Source organism: Acinonyx jubatus, chromosome C1 (assembly GCF_027475565.1).
Source record: "Acinonyx jubatus isolate Ajub_Pintada_27869175 chromosome C1, VMU_Ajub_asm_v1.0, whole genome shotgun sequence".
Taxonomy (NCBI): Eukaryota; Metazoa; Chordata; class Mammalia; order Carnivora; family Felidae; genus Acinonyx; species Acinonyx jubatus.
In genome coordinates, this window is record NC_069381.1 from 25,699,628 (window position 1) to 25,711,928 (window position 12,301).

At 50.7% G+C, this 12,301-nt stretch overlaps 1 protein-coding gene across 5 annotated transcripts in view; it reads right to left on the minus strand.

Annotated features, from left to right (window-relative positions):
* Positions 1-11,845, minus strand: part of CSMD2 (CUB and Sushi multiple domains 2) — a 595,308-nt gene extending 583,463 nt beyond the window's left edge. For all 5 annotated transcript variants that reach the window (XR_008293800.1, XR_008293801.1, XR_008293802.1 and 2 more), the window contains exon 1: positions 11,534-11,845. Coding sequence is in view for 2 of the 5 variants with exons in the window: in XM_027059738.2 (XP_026915539.2) it covers positions 11,534-11,723 (190 nt within the window). In the remaining 3 variants the exon portion in view is untranslated. The remainder of the gene's footprint in view (positions 1-11,533) is intronic.
* Positions 11,846-12,301: the final 456 nt, after the last annotated feature.

The window sequence follows — 12,301 nt, forward strand, 5'->3', positions numbered from 1 at the left end:
AAAAGTTATCACATTAACCACATTTAGGAATACAGTTCAGCTGGTTAACTACATTCACACTGTCGTGCAACCATCACCACTCCAGAACTCTTCTCATCTTGCAAAACTAAAACTCTGTACCCACTAAACACTAACTCTCCCCTCCCCTCTCCCCTGAGCCAGCAACCCCCATTCCACTTTTCTGTCTCTATGGATTTGACTACTCCAGATAGCTCAACTAAGTGGAATCATATGTTATTGGTCCTTTTGTGACTGGCTTATTTCACTTAGCATAATGTCTTCAAGGGCCATCCATGCTGTAACATGCGTCAGAATTTCCTCCCTTTTTAAAGTTATGTAATATTCCCCTGTGCCCGTGTATACCCCACACTTGGCTTATCCATTCATCCGCTGATGGACACTTGGGTGGCTTCCACCCTTGGGCAATTGTGACTAAAGCAGCTAGGAAACTTGTCTATGTCCCCAGGGCATCTGAGAGTCGGGCACAGCACAGACCCACAGTAAATGCCTTGCTGAAAGACTAAGTAATCCCTCCCATTCTCTAAGCGGGGCACCCATTAGGTAACTAATTTCTCCTTTAGCTGGCATCTTCAGAAAACACAGGGCCTTGAGCCAGAAGAGAGACCTTTCACAGGAATTGGGAGCCCAGTATGGATAGGAAGGTTCTGGAAATCCTCAAAACCCTCTGAACAGAGAGCCAGTCCTACAAGAGGGTAGACCCAGATGTCCTCACATGTCTCAACTTCTGCCCTTTACAAAACACTGATAGGTCTGGCCACATCAACAGGAAGCATCCCTGTCCAAAGAAAAACGCTAAACCAAACAGACAGATGAAAGATTGGGAGCAATGATTTGTAACCTCTGAAACTAACCAAGGATAATATCTGGAATATAGAAAGAACTTCTACAAATCAACCAAAAATTTTTCTAAATCAAGACAGGAAGTCCAATTTAAACGCAGGCAAAGACGATGAATAGACAATTTGCAAAAAGAAACTCAAACCACTAAGCATATAAGAGATACTCAAACTTACTAGCAATGAGAGAAATGCAAATTAAAACGATGAGATGGCATTTTAAACTCATCAGGATGGCACACATTAGAAAGGTGGACAAGAGCAGGTATTGGTGATGACATGGGGGGACAGAAACTGTTGTCCGCTCTGGGTCAAAATGGGTCCTGGCTCAGCCTTTCTGGAAAACATTATGGCACAGCATAGAAAATAAACATATTAACTCAAGGATCCCAATTGTCCATTTATATAGCCCAGACTTAGTCTCACACAGGGTCCCAAGAGAGCATGAATGAGGATGTTCTTCAGAGTTTCATGTGTGGCCAGGAGTTACAGCCAAGCCAGGGTCTCTCCCGGGGGGATGGATATACAGAATGTGATGGAAACACAGCTCATAATGCAACACAGCAGTTAGAAACCACAAACCAGACAAACACAGGAGCAGGGCTAGATCTTTTATTTATTCATTTATTTGAGAGAGAGTGCGTGTGTGAATCAGGGAGGGGTAGAGGGAGAGAGAGAAAAAAATCAGGCTTCATGCTTAGTGCAGAACCCGATGTGGGGCTTGATCCCACAACCCTGGAATCATGATCTGAACCAATATCAAGAGTCAGACACAACTGACTGAGCCAGTCAGGTGCCCCAGGGCTAGATCTTTAAAATACAGTGCTGAGTAAAGTAAGAAACTGCAAGAAATGTATAGTTCAAGATCACCTATGTAAATTAAAAATACCTATAACACACTAAACAACCTTACATACATTATAAGGATCTATGCATATTTCAAGATATCTGTCAAATATGTTAGGGTGGGTACAGATAAAGCAAGGCAGCAATGCCTTGGGATTGAGGATAAAGAAAGGAAAAATTTTAAATAAAACAAGAGAGGAGCCTTGCATAGACAGGTGATCATAAAGTGTCATGGTCTGAAGGTGGGATTAATTCAATGTCAGGTACCTGAGCTCAAAACAAACAAACAGGCACAAAACAAAAAGCACCTGTGTCTTCCATGTGACTCAGGAAAACTACCTCTGTAACATTTTCCTCTTTCCATGTTTCTGGGAGCAAACTGTCAAAGGAGATGTGAGTCCCAGTGGTCTTGGAATATAAGATCTTGGAACTTGCATCTTGCTACAGTTAAAAGGCCTCAATGAAGAGTGTGTCCTCTGGATGGATGTGTTAGTGAAGAAGAAGCCTGGGCTATCAACCTCTCCCAGACTGAATGCACAGCGATGCTGCCCCAGGGCTGGTGGGTGGGTAGAGAGAAGGCTGCACCATATGTCTGATGGGATGGAGGTGGTAACTGCTTATCCCCTCCCTTCCAAGTTTTCCTGAGCAGCCACACAGTCCATCGGAGGGTAAGAATGGACCAGGGCCAGGAAGCTCAGCAAGCCCACCCTTCCTCACTCACTACCCCTGTACCTGGAAGGTCTGCATCCCTGGGAAGCCAAGCCAGCCTGGCCACTGGGCAGGACCTCCCACTGGATGGGGCTTAGACTCATGGTCCATTCTAGTATCTCCGGGTCCTATTTGTTTTGTTCATTAAAGAGCTTCCAAGTCTAACATTACAGAGACACAGTGAGTAATATTATCCCCATTTTATAGGCAAGGAAATAGAGGCCCACAAAGATGAAATCATTGTTGCGTAAGTTAGAGAAGCACAACCGAGACTGGAATACTAGTTTCCTGACCCTCAAGCCAAATTTCTAGACATATATCAAGCACATGAGACTATCTTCCTCCCAGCGGTGGATCTGCTGTGGGTCAGCCCTTCCAGGCCTACCAGGGACAGAGGGACAGAAGGACAGGGCCACACAGGTCCCTCGGAGGAGAGGATGCCATCCTGGAGGTGGCTGTTTTCATGCTAGGAACTTTTTAACATGGATTGAAAATGAATCATTACACTCTCACCTCCTCTTATTGCCAAGGAACGTGCCAGAAGCCCACACACCCTCACCAAGTTTCACTCAATCTCTCGGCCTCTCTCCATACTCAGCCCCCACTCAGGAAACAGTGAGGGAGGAAGCAGTGAGGGTCAGTAAGTGGTAGGCGAGACCCAGGCTGAGAGTGGACAGTCAGGCAACGAGCAGGCAAACCTCCCAGGGCTGAGTCAACCCGACCACGCCTGCTCATCCTAGAAGAAGCCACACAAACCACCCGTGCATTCTCTAACACAGACTTGTATCTCAAATGATCTACATTTCAAACTCTCTGCTTTCTCCCTTCAAGCTTAACACCATCACACTTGCTCACTGCCATTCAATACACAGATGTAACTACTTAATAATGGAACTTAGTCTACCTCTGATTTGAAAACCCAGAAGATGGCCACATCATTTTTTTTTTTTTTGAGGTTTCTGGATGATAATTGCACTTAATTGAGTATAAATTGGACATTGGCAGAGAGGAAGGCTATTTGTGCCGCAACAGGAGCCCTTGTTTTCTGCTCTAGACCACATGGGAGATTTTCAAATAAGTTTCTAAGAGTCGTCTTGGTGCTATCAGTAATGTAACCATACATACATTGTTTCTAGCATCATAAAAGTTCCTTATGATGATGATTTTCAAGGATAAGATGGACATCCTCGGAGAAACCGATTCCATTTAAAATGTTCTGACATTGTACAGAAACAAATAGGTAGAAAGTAAAAGGCAGTTTCCAATGGGGAGGTGCTCCAAAAAAGGAGTGCTACTGAGGTGAACCCCTATACCACGGAGGAAATTGCTTTTTGTGGGAAGAGTCACCCCACTCCCTAGCTTTAGGGAGGACACAGTGCCTTCTTTGGTGCTAGGCTGCACGGGGGCTCCTGGTATGTGCCTGGCATATTTCTCTGATAGGGTTCGTGGTGATGGCCACAGAGGACTCCCAATTTCTCCCTGAAGAGTGACCTCTGATAGCAGGAGATCGGCGCCTCCAGCATTTTAGAATCCATGCAAGACTGGATGCAAGGGCTGATGGGGATTTTCTATCTGCTGGGATTTCACAATTCAGGTAAATAAAAACCTGAGGAGCTCTGGGGAGGAAGAAGGAGATGCTACAATAATGTGAAGCAGGTAGTTTTTGGTGCCCTCGCTCATTTCCGTTTCCTTATAGTGCCCACCCCACATGTCCCAGTAGCCCATCCCATTCACCTAACTCAAGCTGTCCCAATACATCCTGATGCACCCCCGTCCCACCCCATCCCACCAGGACACATTCACCTCCACTCTACCATATCCCAATTGTCCAATTCCACCACACCCAATACCACCCCTCCCATCCTATCCCATTCCACCCCAATTCATTCTAACCCATTCCTACCCCACCCACCCCATCCTACCAGTCAATCCCCTGAACACTCTCTATCTAACCCTCTCAATCCCACCTCAAACCATTGTATTTCACTCAACCCTATTCCCTTCCATTCCACCATCCATCCCAATCCACCCCAATACATCCTACCCATCCCATTCCCAAAACCTCCCCAGCATTCTTGATCCTACCCCAACTCATTCCTTCCTATATGATCTCAGTCTATCTCAAATTATTTTATTCCTCCAATCCCAAAGCATGGTATTCCATTCCATTCCCTCCCCTCCCATACACTGCTTTGCCAAGGCTCTTGTTTGTGATTGTATACAGAGGCATGACCATTCTTTATGTTACATGAAGCTATGTGAGAAAGCCAAAGGGTCTCACCCTCCCCCAAACATCTAACAGTTGAGTGTGTATCCGAGTGGGAGAGGAGAAAAAAAGATACAGAATCTCATCTTTAAAAGAAAGGTATGGAAAGATAGTCCAGGGAACTGAACTCTCAAGAGTCCAGAAAGAAAATAGGGCACCTGGGTGGCTTAGTTGGTTAAGCATCTGACTTCAGCTCAGGTCATGATCTCATGGTTCATGAATTCCAGCCCCACATTGGGTGCAGAGACTGCCTGGGATTCTCTCTCTCTCTCTCTCTCTCTCTCTCTCTCTCTCTGCCCCTCCCCCATAGGCATGTACACACAAGTGCACACACTCTCTCTCTCAAAATAAATAAATAAACTTAAAAAAAAAAAAAAGAGTCCCGGGGCGCCTGGGTGGCTCAGTCGGTTGAGCGTCCAACTTCAGCTCAGGTCACGATCTCGCGGTCTGTGAGTTCGAGCCCCGCGTCAGGCTCTGGGCTGATGGCTCAGAGCCTGGAGCCTGCTTCCGATTCTGTGTCTCCCTCTCTCTCTGCCCCTCCCCCATTCATGCTCTATCTCTCTCTGTCTCAAAAATAAATAAATGTTAAAGAAAAAATTAAAAAAAAAAAAAGAGTCCAGAAAGAAAATAAATATGAGTCTCCCTTGTCTCTCTTACCTTACAAGAGCCAGGAAAAAATTCTAAGAACCACACCATCATTTTCAGGTTGAGAAAACCCCATATTGCATAGGCCACCCTTTGCTTTCTTTCTGTGGGTCCAAGGGAGAGTCAAGTTCTGTTCAAAGCCAGTGAATCCTAAGACAGTGTCTCTGTGAGGCAGAGGACCCTGAAATAATCCTCCATTTTCAGGTTCATCCAGATGGTCCCCTGTTGTGGAAAATCGTGCCGCGGACAGAGAGTAGGGGTTTGGAGGCCATACTGGTCTCAAGGAGCAAGGCCCCAGGACAGTATCAGTGACATCAACCAACCTCTAGGGGGAGATACGGGATCCTCCCTGTTACCCCTCCAGGAAGAGGAGTGATGGTTGGGTGAGTGGACCACCCCACTGAAAGTGCCGGGTGTACTTTCAGCAGGAGGAACGGGGAGGGAAGACTCTTGCAGATGCACAGAGCAGTACCTCAGAGGGGCGCTGTGTTAGAACCCTTCCCCTCACGATTCTAAGAGGCCTGCGTACAAAGTAGTAGCAGCAGCCCCAGTGGTGGTGGTGGTGGTGGCGGTGGCGGTGGCGGTGGCCGTGGGCGGTGGCGGCAGCATCTAACACATACTGAATACTAACCAAGTCCGCACTGTGACAATGCTTTCCAGGAATTAGGAGAATGGCCCCTGGAGTCAGGTAGCCCTGAGGGTTGATCCTGCCTCCTTTACCTATCTGCTCTAGAATCTTAGCCAAACTGCTTAATTTGTGAGCCTTTGTCTCTTCAAATCTGATAAAGTGCCTGGATTGTTATGCGAATTGAATAGTAATGTCTAAGACGCATTAGCCAGACTCACTGAAGTGCAGCTGCTATCAGTAAGACACAGAAGGGCTGGGGCTGCCTCCCACCTAGGGGATGCGTCTTCACCCCTTCCCACTCCCATAAATCCTTTGCCTTGGGAATGTCCAAGAAGGCAGTCTGAGGGTCAGGAAGCCTTGGGTTCCAGGGAACCTACCTCTGATCTTCTCAACAGGTGCTTATTGAGTATCTGTGGTCTGGTCTACACTGCCCTGCCCGAGTTCACAGACCTTCAGGGGATACAAACAGGTATCACCTCGCTAAACACAATAGCGTTCTGATGAGTTTTACAACAATATGTTCTGATGAGTTTTACAACAGGGAGCTTGGGGATTGTGAGAGTTCATGGCAGAGTTCAATCAAGATGGGTGTTTGGGACTAGCAGACCAAGGTGACATCTTTGCAGTCACAGGAGCTATGGTGGAGATGCATGGACCAGGGCCGCACGAGGGGCTGGAAGTCTGGGGTCCAGGCCGTGAGTGCCAACAGCAGCACAGCATAACTCGGGGTGGGGGCAGCCCAGGGGGAAGAGCAGGGCAGAGGCACGCAGCCTGGGCAGAAGGATCCCCGGGGGCATAGCGCCAGCTGGGCCCCCTTAGAAGTTGAACAACAGTGGGGTTGTGAGTAAGATATTCAGAGTTGGACAAACTGGCTTTAAGCCGTGGCTTGGCCATTGACTTGTTATGTGGTTAAGTTACATATCCTCTCTGAACCTATTTCTCCACCTACAAAATGGGGATAATAATATTGCCAGCCTGACCACATTGCTGTGATGGTTGAGTTAATACAAGCAAGTGCTTGAGATGGTACCAGCACATGATGAAGACTCAGTGACCACCAGCTATTAGTGTTACTCCCTTGGATACCTAGGGGGTAGCTGCGGTGGGGGGAGGCGCAGGCCACAGTGAGGGATCACAGGCTTCTCAGCTGACTCCTTTGTCCTCAGGGTTACCGCTCCAGCCCTGGCTTCCACTAAATGGGCACACTGGACGAGCTAGGTTATGCACTGCGTCTGGTGCATTTCGGATTTCTAGTCCTTTCCACAATGCAGGAATGACTTGCCCCTTTTCCAAGTGGAGAACGTGAGCTTGGAGAGGTCTGAAGATCAACCAGTTCTCCCACAAGGAACATCTGGCTCTGCTGGGCAATCAGATTACCTGCTGGCCTGAAAATGATGATGAAGCAGAGGCAGGTCAAGGTGATGCTGCCGAAGCCACCTGCTGGACTCTCCTGGACAAACCCAAACCCTGCAATCTAAGAGCCTGAAAATCTGGTTCTCTAGTCCCCTGGCACATGATTCCAGGCTCACCTTCAACAAAGCCATGTTCTCGCCAGCTGGAGATACGGTCAACATCATCTGCTATGCTCAGCTTCTTTTTTCAAAACCATAAACTTGTTGCTCAATTGCAAATGGAAATTCAAATCCATACTCTGGTGACTGAGTGGTTCAAGACCTTTCCTTGGGGGTGTGGGGACAGTTACATCTAAAGGCTTGTTGCATCGATTCTGAAATCTAAGGAATGATCTACCAACCTGTGATATTTTGTTCTAGAGGGAGAGCAACGGGGGACCAGGGCATCTTCATCACCTCTGGCTGTCTTGCCCTCTAAAACTCTTGATTTAGCCTTATCAGTCCTTAAAAAACTGTCCAAGAAAAAAAAAATATTTAAAAACCATCCACTGATTTAACAACCATCTATCAGGCTCCAATTCTATGCTAGGTCCTGAGCTGAGTGCTGGTGATATCAAGAGAAATAAAGTACTGTTCCTGCCTTCAGGAAGCTCATAGTTTAATACAGGAGACAAACAAATAAATACTTTGAATACAATTCAATTCGTACTATAATCAAACACTGGGTATGATCAATGTCCCAGTATGCAAGAAACCTCTGGAAACAAGCACTTAGGGAACAAGCAAAGCAGGGAGAATTTTTTTTTTAATAATTTGGTATTTGATTTTTGTTTTTTAAGCAATGAAGAGGTCAGCATGGGAAAAATCAGAAGTTCGTAGGAATTCCTTATACTTCCAGTTCAATATGGCTTTTATTTTGAGTTACTTAGTAAGCATATGGGAGGCACGACAGCCTTGTCAATGCTCAGAGCCTCTGAATCCAGAGAAAAGTAGCTAGGTTAAGAGCAATTGAGGGTCGGCACTAGATGGCCACCTGGTAGGGGAGGCATTGCAAATGACTCTAAGGTTTCTGGGCTGGGTAAGTGGAAGGCTGCAGGTGCTACCAGCCTACACGTGGAATACTGGAGGCTCAGGAAAGGAAGTAATGAGCTTGCTTTGGAAGGGGAACATCTAGGTGAAGTTATCCAAGAGTCAGTCGGATATATAGGCTGTCTAGACCCAGAGTTTCGATGGACTAGGAAGCCAATAGATATATCAGAGGTGTCTTGGCAGGAGACATGTCTGGAAGCTTCACTGTGGTAGTGGAAGGGATGGGCCCTGGTGAGCTCACCCACAAAGTGGTGAAAGGAAATGAAGAAAGACACAAGGAACGGAACACTGCAGGAAACACTTACAGGAGGGGAAGAAGTGCTTCCACCAGAGACTGGGAAAGAACAACCAAGAGGTAGGAGAGAAATCATCAAAGCACCGTAGCCCAGAAACCCAAGGAAGAGAAATTTTGAAAGGAGTAAACCAAAGTGTTCAAAGTCACAGAGAGGTAAAGGAAAATAAACACAGAGTAAGCAGGATGGGTTTGATAATTAGGATGGTCATCGGTGATCTTTCCTAGAGAGTTCCTATCCTAGGGACAAAAGGCAGCCTGCAGTGAGTGAGAGGCAGCAAAGAAAGTGAGTTGAAGACCTGTTTGAAGACACTTACAAAGGCAAAGAGATGGGATGGTAGACAGAAGGTCACTAAAGCTGAGAAATCTGGTTAGCTTGTTTTCTATTAAAGATTAAGCTGTTCACAGGCCAAGGGGAAACAAGAAGGGAGACAGACTGACCCACAGTTAAGAGAGGTTGATGAGAGGTTTCTATGGAGGCTGCAGTGGGGGCGGGGGGGGGGGGTGCGTAGTGTGAGGCAGGGCCCACATGGAAGGGGTTGAGGTCTAAAGAAAGGTGGGTGAGAAGGCTCCCCCTTTTCAAATCCTTATATTCATTTTATTCAGTCCTCCCTGGTCCAAGGAAGGGAGACAGCTCAGTCCTGAGCATCTTTTAAAGTCAACAGAGTGAAGAGAACACAAAATGAATGTGCTTCCCTCTCTAAAGTGCCAAACTCTGCGATCATCTGTCACCAAGTCCATTTCCAAATCTCTGCTGCTTGCAAGGCCAAAAAGCACATCAAAATGCGGGAAAGGTTTTAAAAAAAAAAAAATGCACTGGAAGCACCGTAAGTCAGAGTGCCCGCCAGAGAACGAATACCCCCTCCCCCAAGCAATTCACCACCACCACCACCACTGCTCTGCTGACCACAGAGCTGGAATCCAATGGATCTCTACAAGGCAAGATTGCAGCATCCCCCAGCAGTGTGCAAGCTCCTGTGAGTCGGCCCTTTACCTTCCCCAGGGACATGACATGCCCAAGGGGCAGGGACAAATCTAGCTAGAAAAACAGTTCCATCACATCAGGAGCAGTCTAAGTCTGCTGAACCAGAGCAAGGGCCCCACCTGGACAAACGTCGGAGAGGCCTGACAGTCCATAGCAGCGGTTCCCCCACCGCCCATGTGGCAAGTCTGGGGGACCAGCAGTGTCGCGGTGAACAGCGCAGCCACCCAGTGGGTGTGGGTGTGCGCGAGGCCTGAGCTCCTAGGCGAGCGCACCGCGGGCGCCCCTCTCTGGGTGTCGGCAGCTATGACTCTTAGGAGAACCCAGAAAGTCCTGTCAAGTCGGGATGGGAAAGCTGAGGCTAGCTTGGGATGCCTTCCCAGACCAGCAACCGGAACATTCCCGGCTACGGAGGTGGTGACTGTCTGCAGGTACGGGTTCACTGGATATTGGAGCCCAGAGCGGGGCGGAAAGCTCTCTCGTGAAGGGGCGCACTTTCTAAGAAGGGAGCACTTGGGATGCTGGAGTGGCGGAGGCCAAGCCTTCAGAGGTTCAATCGGTGGTTTAAAAGAAAAAAGAAAAAAGAAAAAAAAACACCAAAAAACAAGAAAATAAACAAAAACAAAACCAGCACGGATCCAGGCCGGAGGTGTTCCTAGTCCAGGCCTAGGCAGCAGGTGCTACCGGTTTTCTCCCCCAGTGAGTGTCAGCCTCTGGGCTAAATGAAAATGCGGCCCCAGGCATCGCCCGTTGGACCCGTCCCCACCCGGGCACGCGGAACTTTCTAGGCTGTGGCTAGAGCTGAGCGTCAGGGGGGTGCAGGAGATAAAGTGGAAGGGCACCAGTCGGGGCCAGTGATCCCCACTGGAGACTGGGTTCTCCCGAAGGTCCGCGTGCCTTCCCCAATACGCCAGCTGCAGCCAAACACCCGCGAAGTTCCGGTACTCGCCGCACCCGCCGGGTCTGCCCCCCTCCCTGACTCGGTCGCAGGGAGCAGGTCCCGCCGCCCGCGCCGCCGCAGCCGCAGCCCCGGCGCTCGGCTGCAGCAGGGCGCGGGAAAGGGCACTTTGGCGCGGAGTGGGAACCGAGGGGAATGTGGCGGCGCGGAACCTGACGGCGACACTCCCTCCCCCGCCCCCGGGCACAACCGCCGCCCCCGCCTCCCCGTGGCTCAGCACCCTCCAGCCCCCAACCTGAGCCCTCCCGCAAGGCGTGCGCGGGACCCCGGCCCTGGGCACACGCCCACCTGATTCCCCCCTTCTAGCCCCGAGCGCCGGGGGAGGGGGACACTTGGGGAGGAGGTGGTGGCCGCAGTCTCGAGGCGGCTCCGGCTGGGGCGCGGGCTTCATTCACCAGAAAATGGGCGGGGGCAGGAAGGGCAGACCCCGCAAACGCGGAAACGCGGAGGGGGCACGCCATTCGTCTCCAGCCCCCAGGACCAGTGTGCCAACCGGAATCGGGAGGCGGCGGTGGGGGGAGGGCTCCAGGAAAGTTTATCGGGGAAAAGCCTGGCACCTTGGGGGGCTGGGAGGTTGGAGCAACTGAAGCCACGGTCCGGGTGCCCCTCAACCCCTGGCGGGGATGTTGGTCTCCCAGGCCCCCGCGCCGGCCGGATCCGGCCAAGTTGCGATGGGGCTGGGGGTAGCAGTGAGGGTGACGGTGGAGGTGAGGACGCCGCTGAAGGTGGGGGGGGGGGGGAGGATGAGGGGCCGACTGAAGCGAGGCTGAGCAGGAGGGTGGGCGACTGGGAGTGGGTAAGGTTAAGGGGGAGAGCGGGGGAAGGGACAGGGACCGTGTCGGGGAGGGGTGGGCACGGGGCTCGGGTGGGGCGCGCGGCCGCCGCGTCTCCCCGGCGCGGCCGGACTTACCCGCGGCGGCCGAGGCGCCGAGCAGCCCCCAGCCCAGCAGCAGCAGCAGCGGCGGCGGCGTTGGCGGCGGCGGCGGGCGGCCCCAGCGGCTCCCCGCGCCCGGCACGAGCGCCGAAATCCCGGCTCCGCCGCGAGCCCTCCCCGCGGGGCGGCCGCAGCGCCCCTGCTCCCGTCCCAGCGAGCGCGGCATGGCGCGGCCGGCAGCGCCGAGGGAGAGGTTCCGCTCGCCGCCGAGGAGAAAGGAGGTCAGGAGAGCTCTGGAGCTTTTTTCTGCTCGGAAAAAAATCCCGGTACGCGGGAGCCCTGAGCTTCTGCGGCTGGAATGAACCAAGTGTCCGCCCGGCCGGGGAGAGGCGCGCTGCGCTCTCGGAAATGACTCGCTCCAATCCCGCTTCGCGGGGTTCGCGCCGGGGGGCGGGGGGGGGGTGAATTATCCCCGGATTAATCACTCCGGAGCCGCTTCTCCGCCGCTCCAAATGCTGGGGGTGGAAGCGCAGCAAAGGAAAAAAATATTGGAGGGTGGGGGTTCCTCTTCAGCGCCACCTCCACCTCCAGATAAACCACAAATTACATCTAAAGGGTTGTTTATTCCTGTTTGTTTTACAATTGACCAGTTTCTTTTAAGTTCAGTCCTCTCGTTGCCGTTTATAAGATTACCCATTAATACACCACCCCCCCATACACACGCGCGCGCACATACACACTGATACACACACACCAGCCTCTTCCACGTTTGGAAATTGGAATACTGTCTGGGAAAAGGTAACC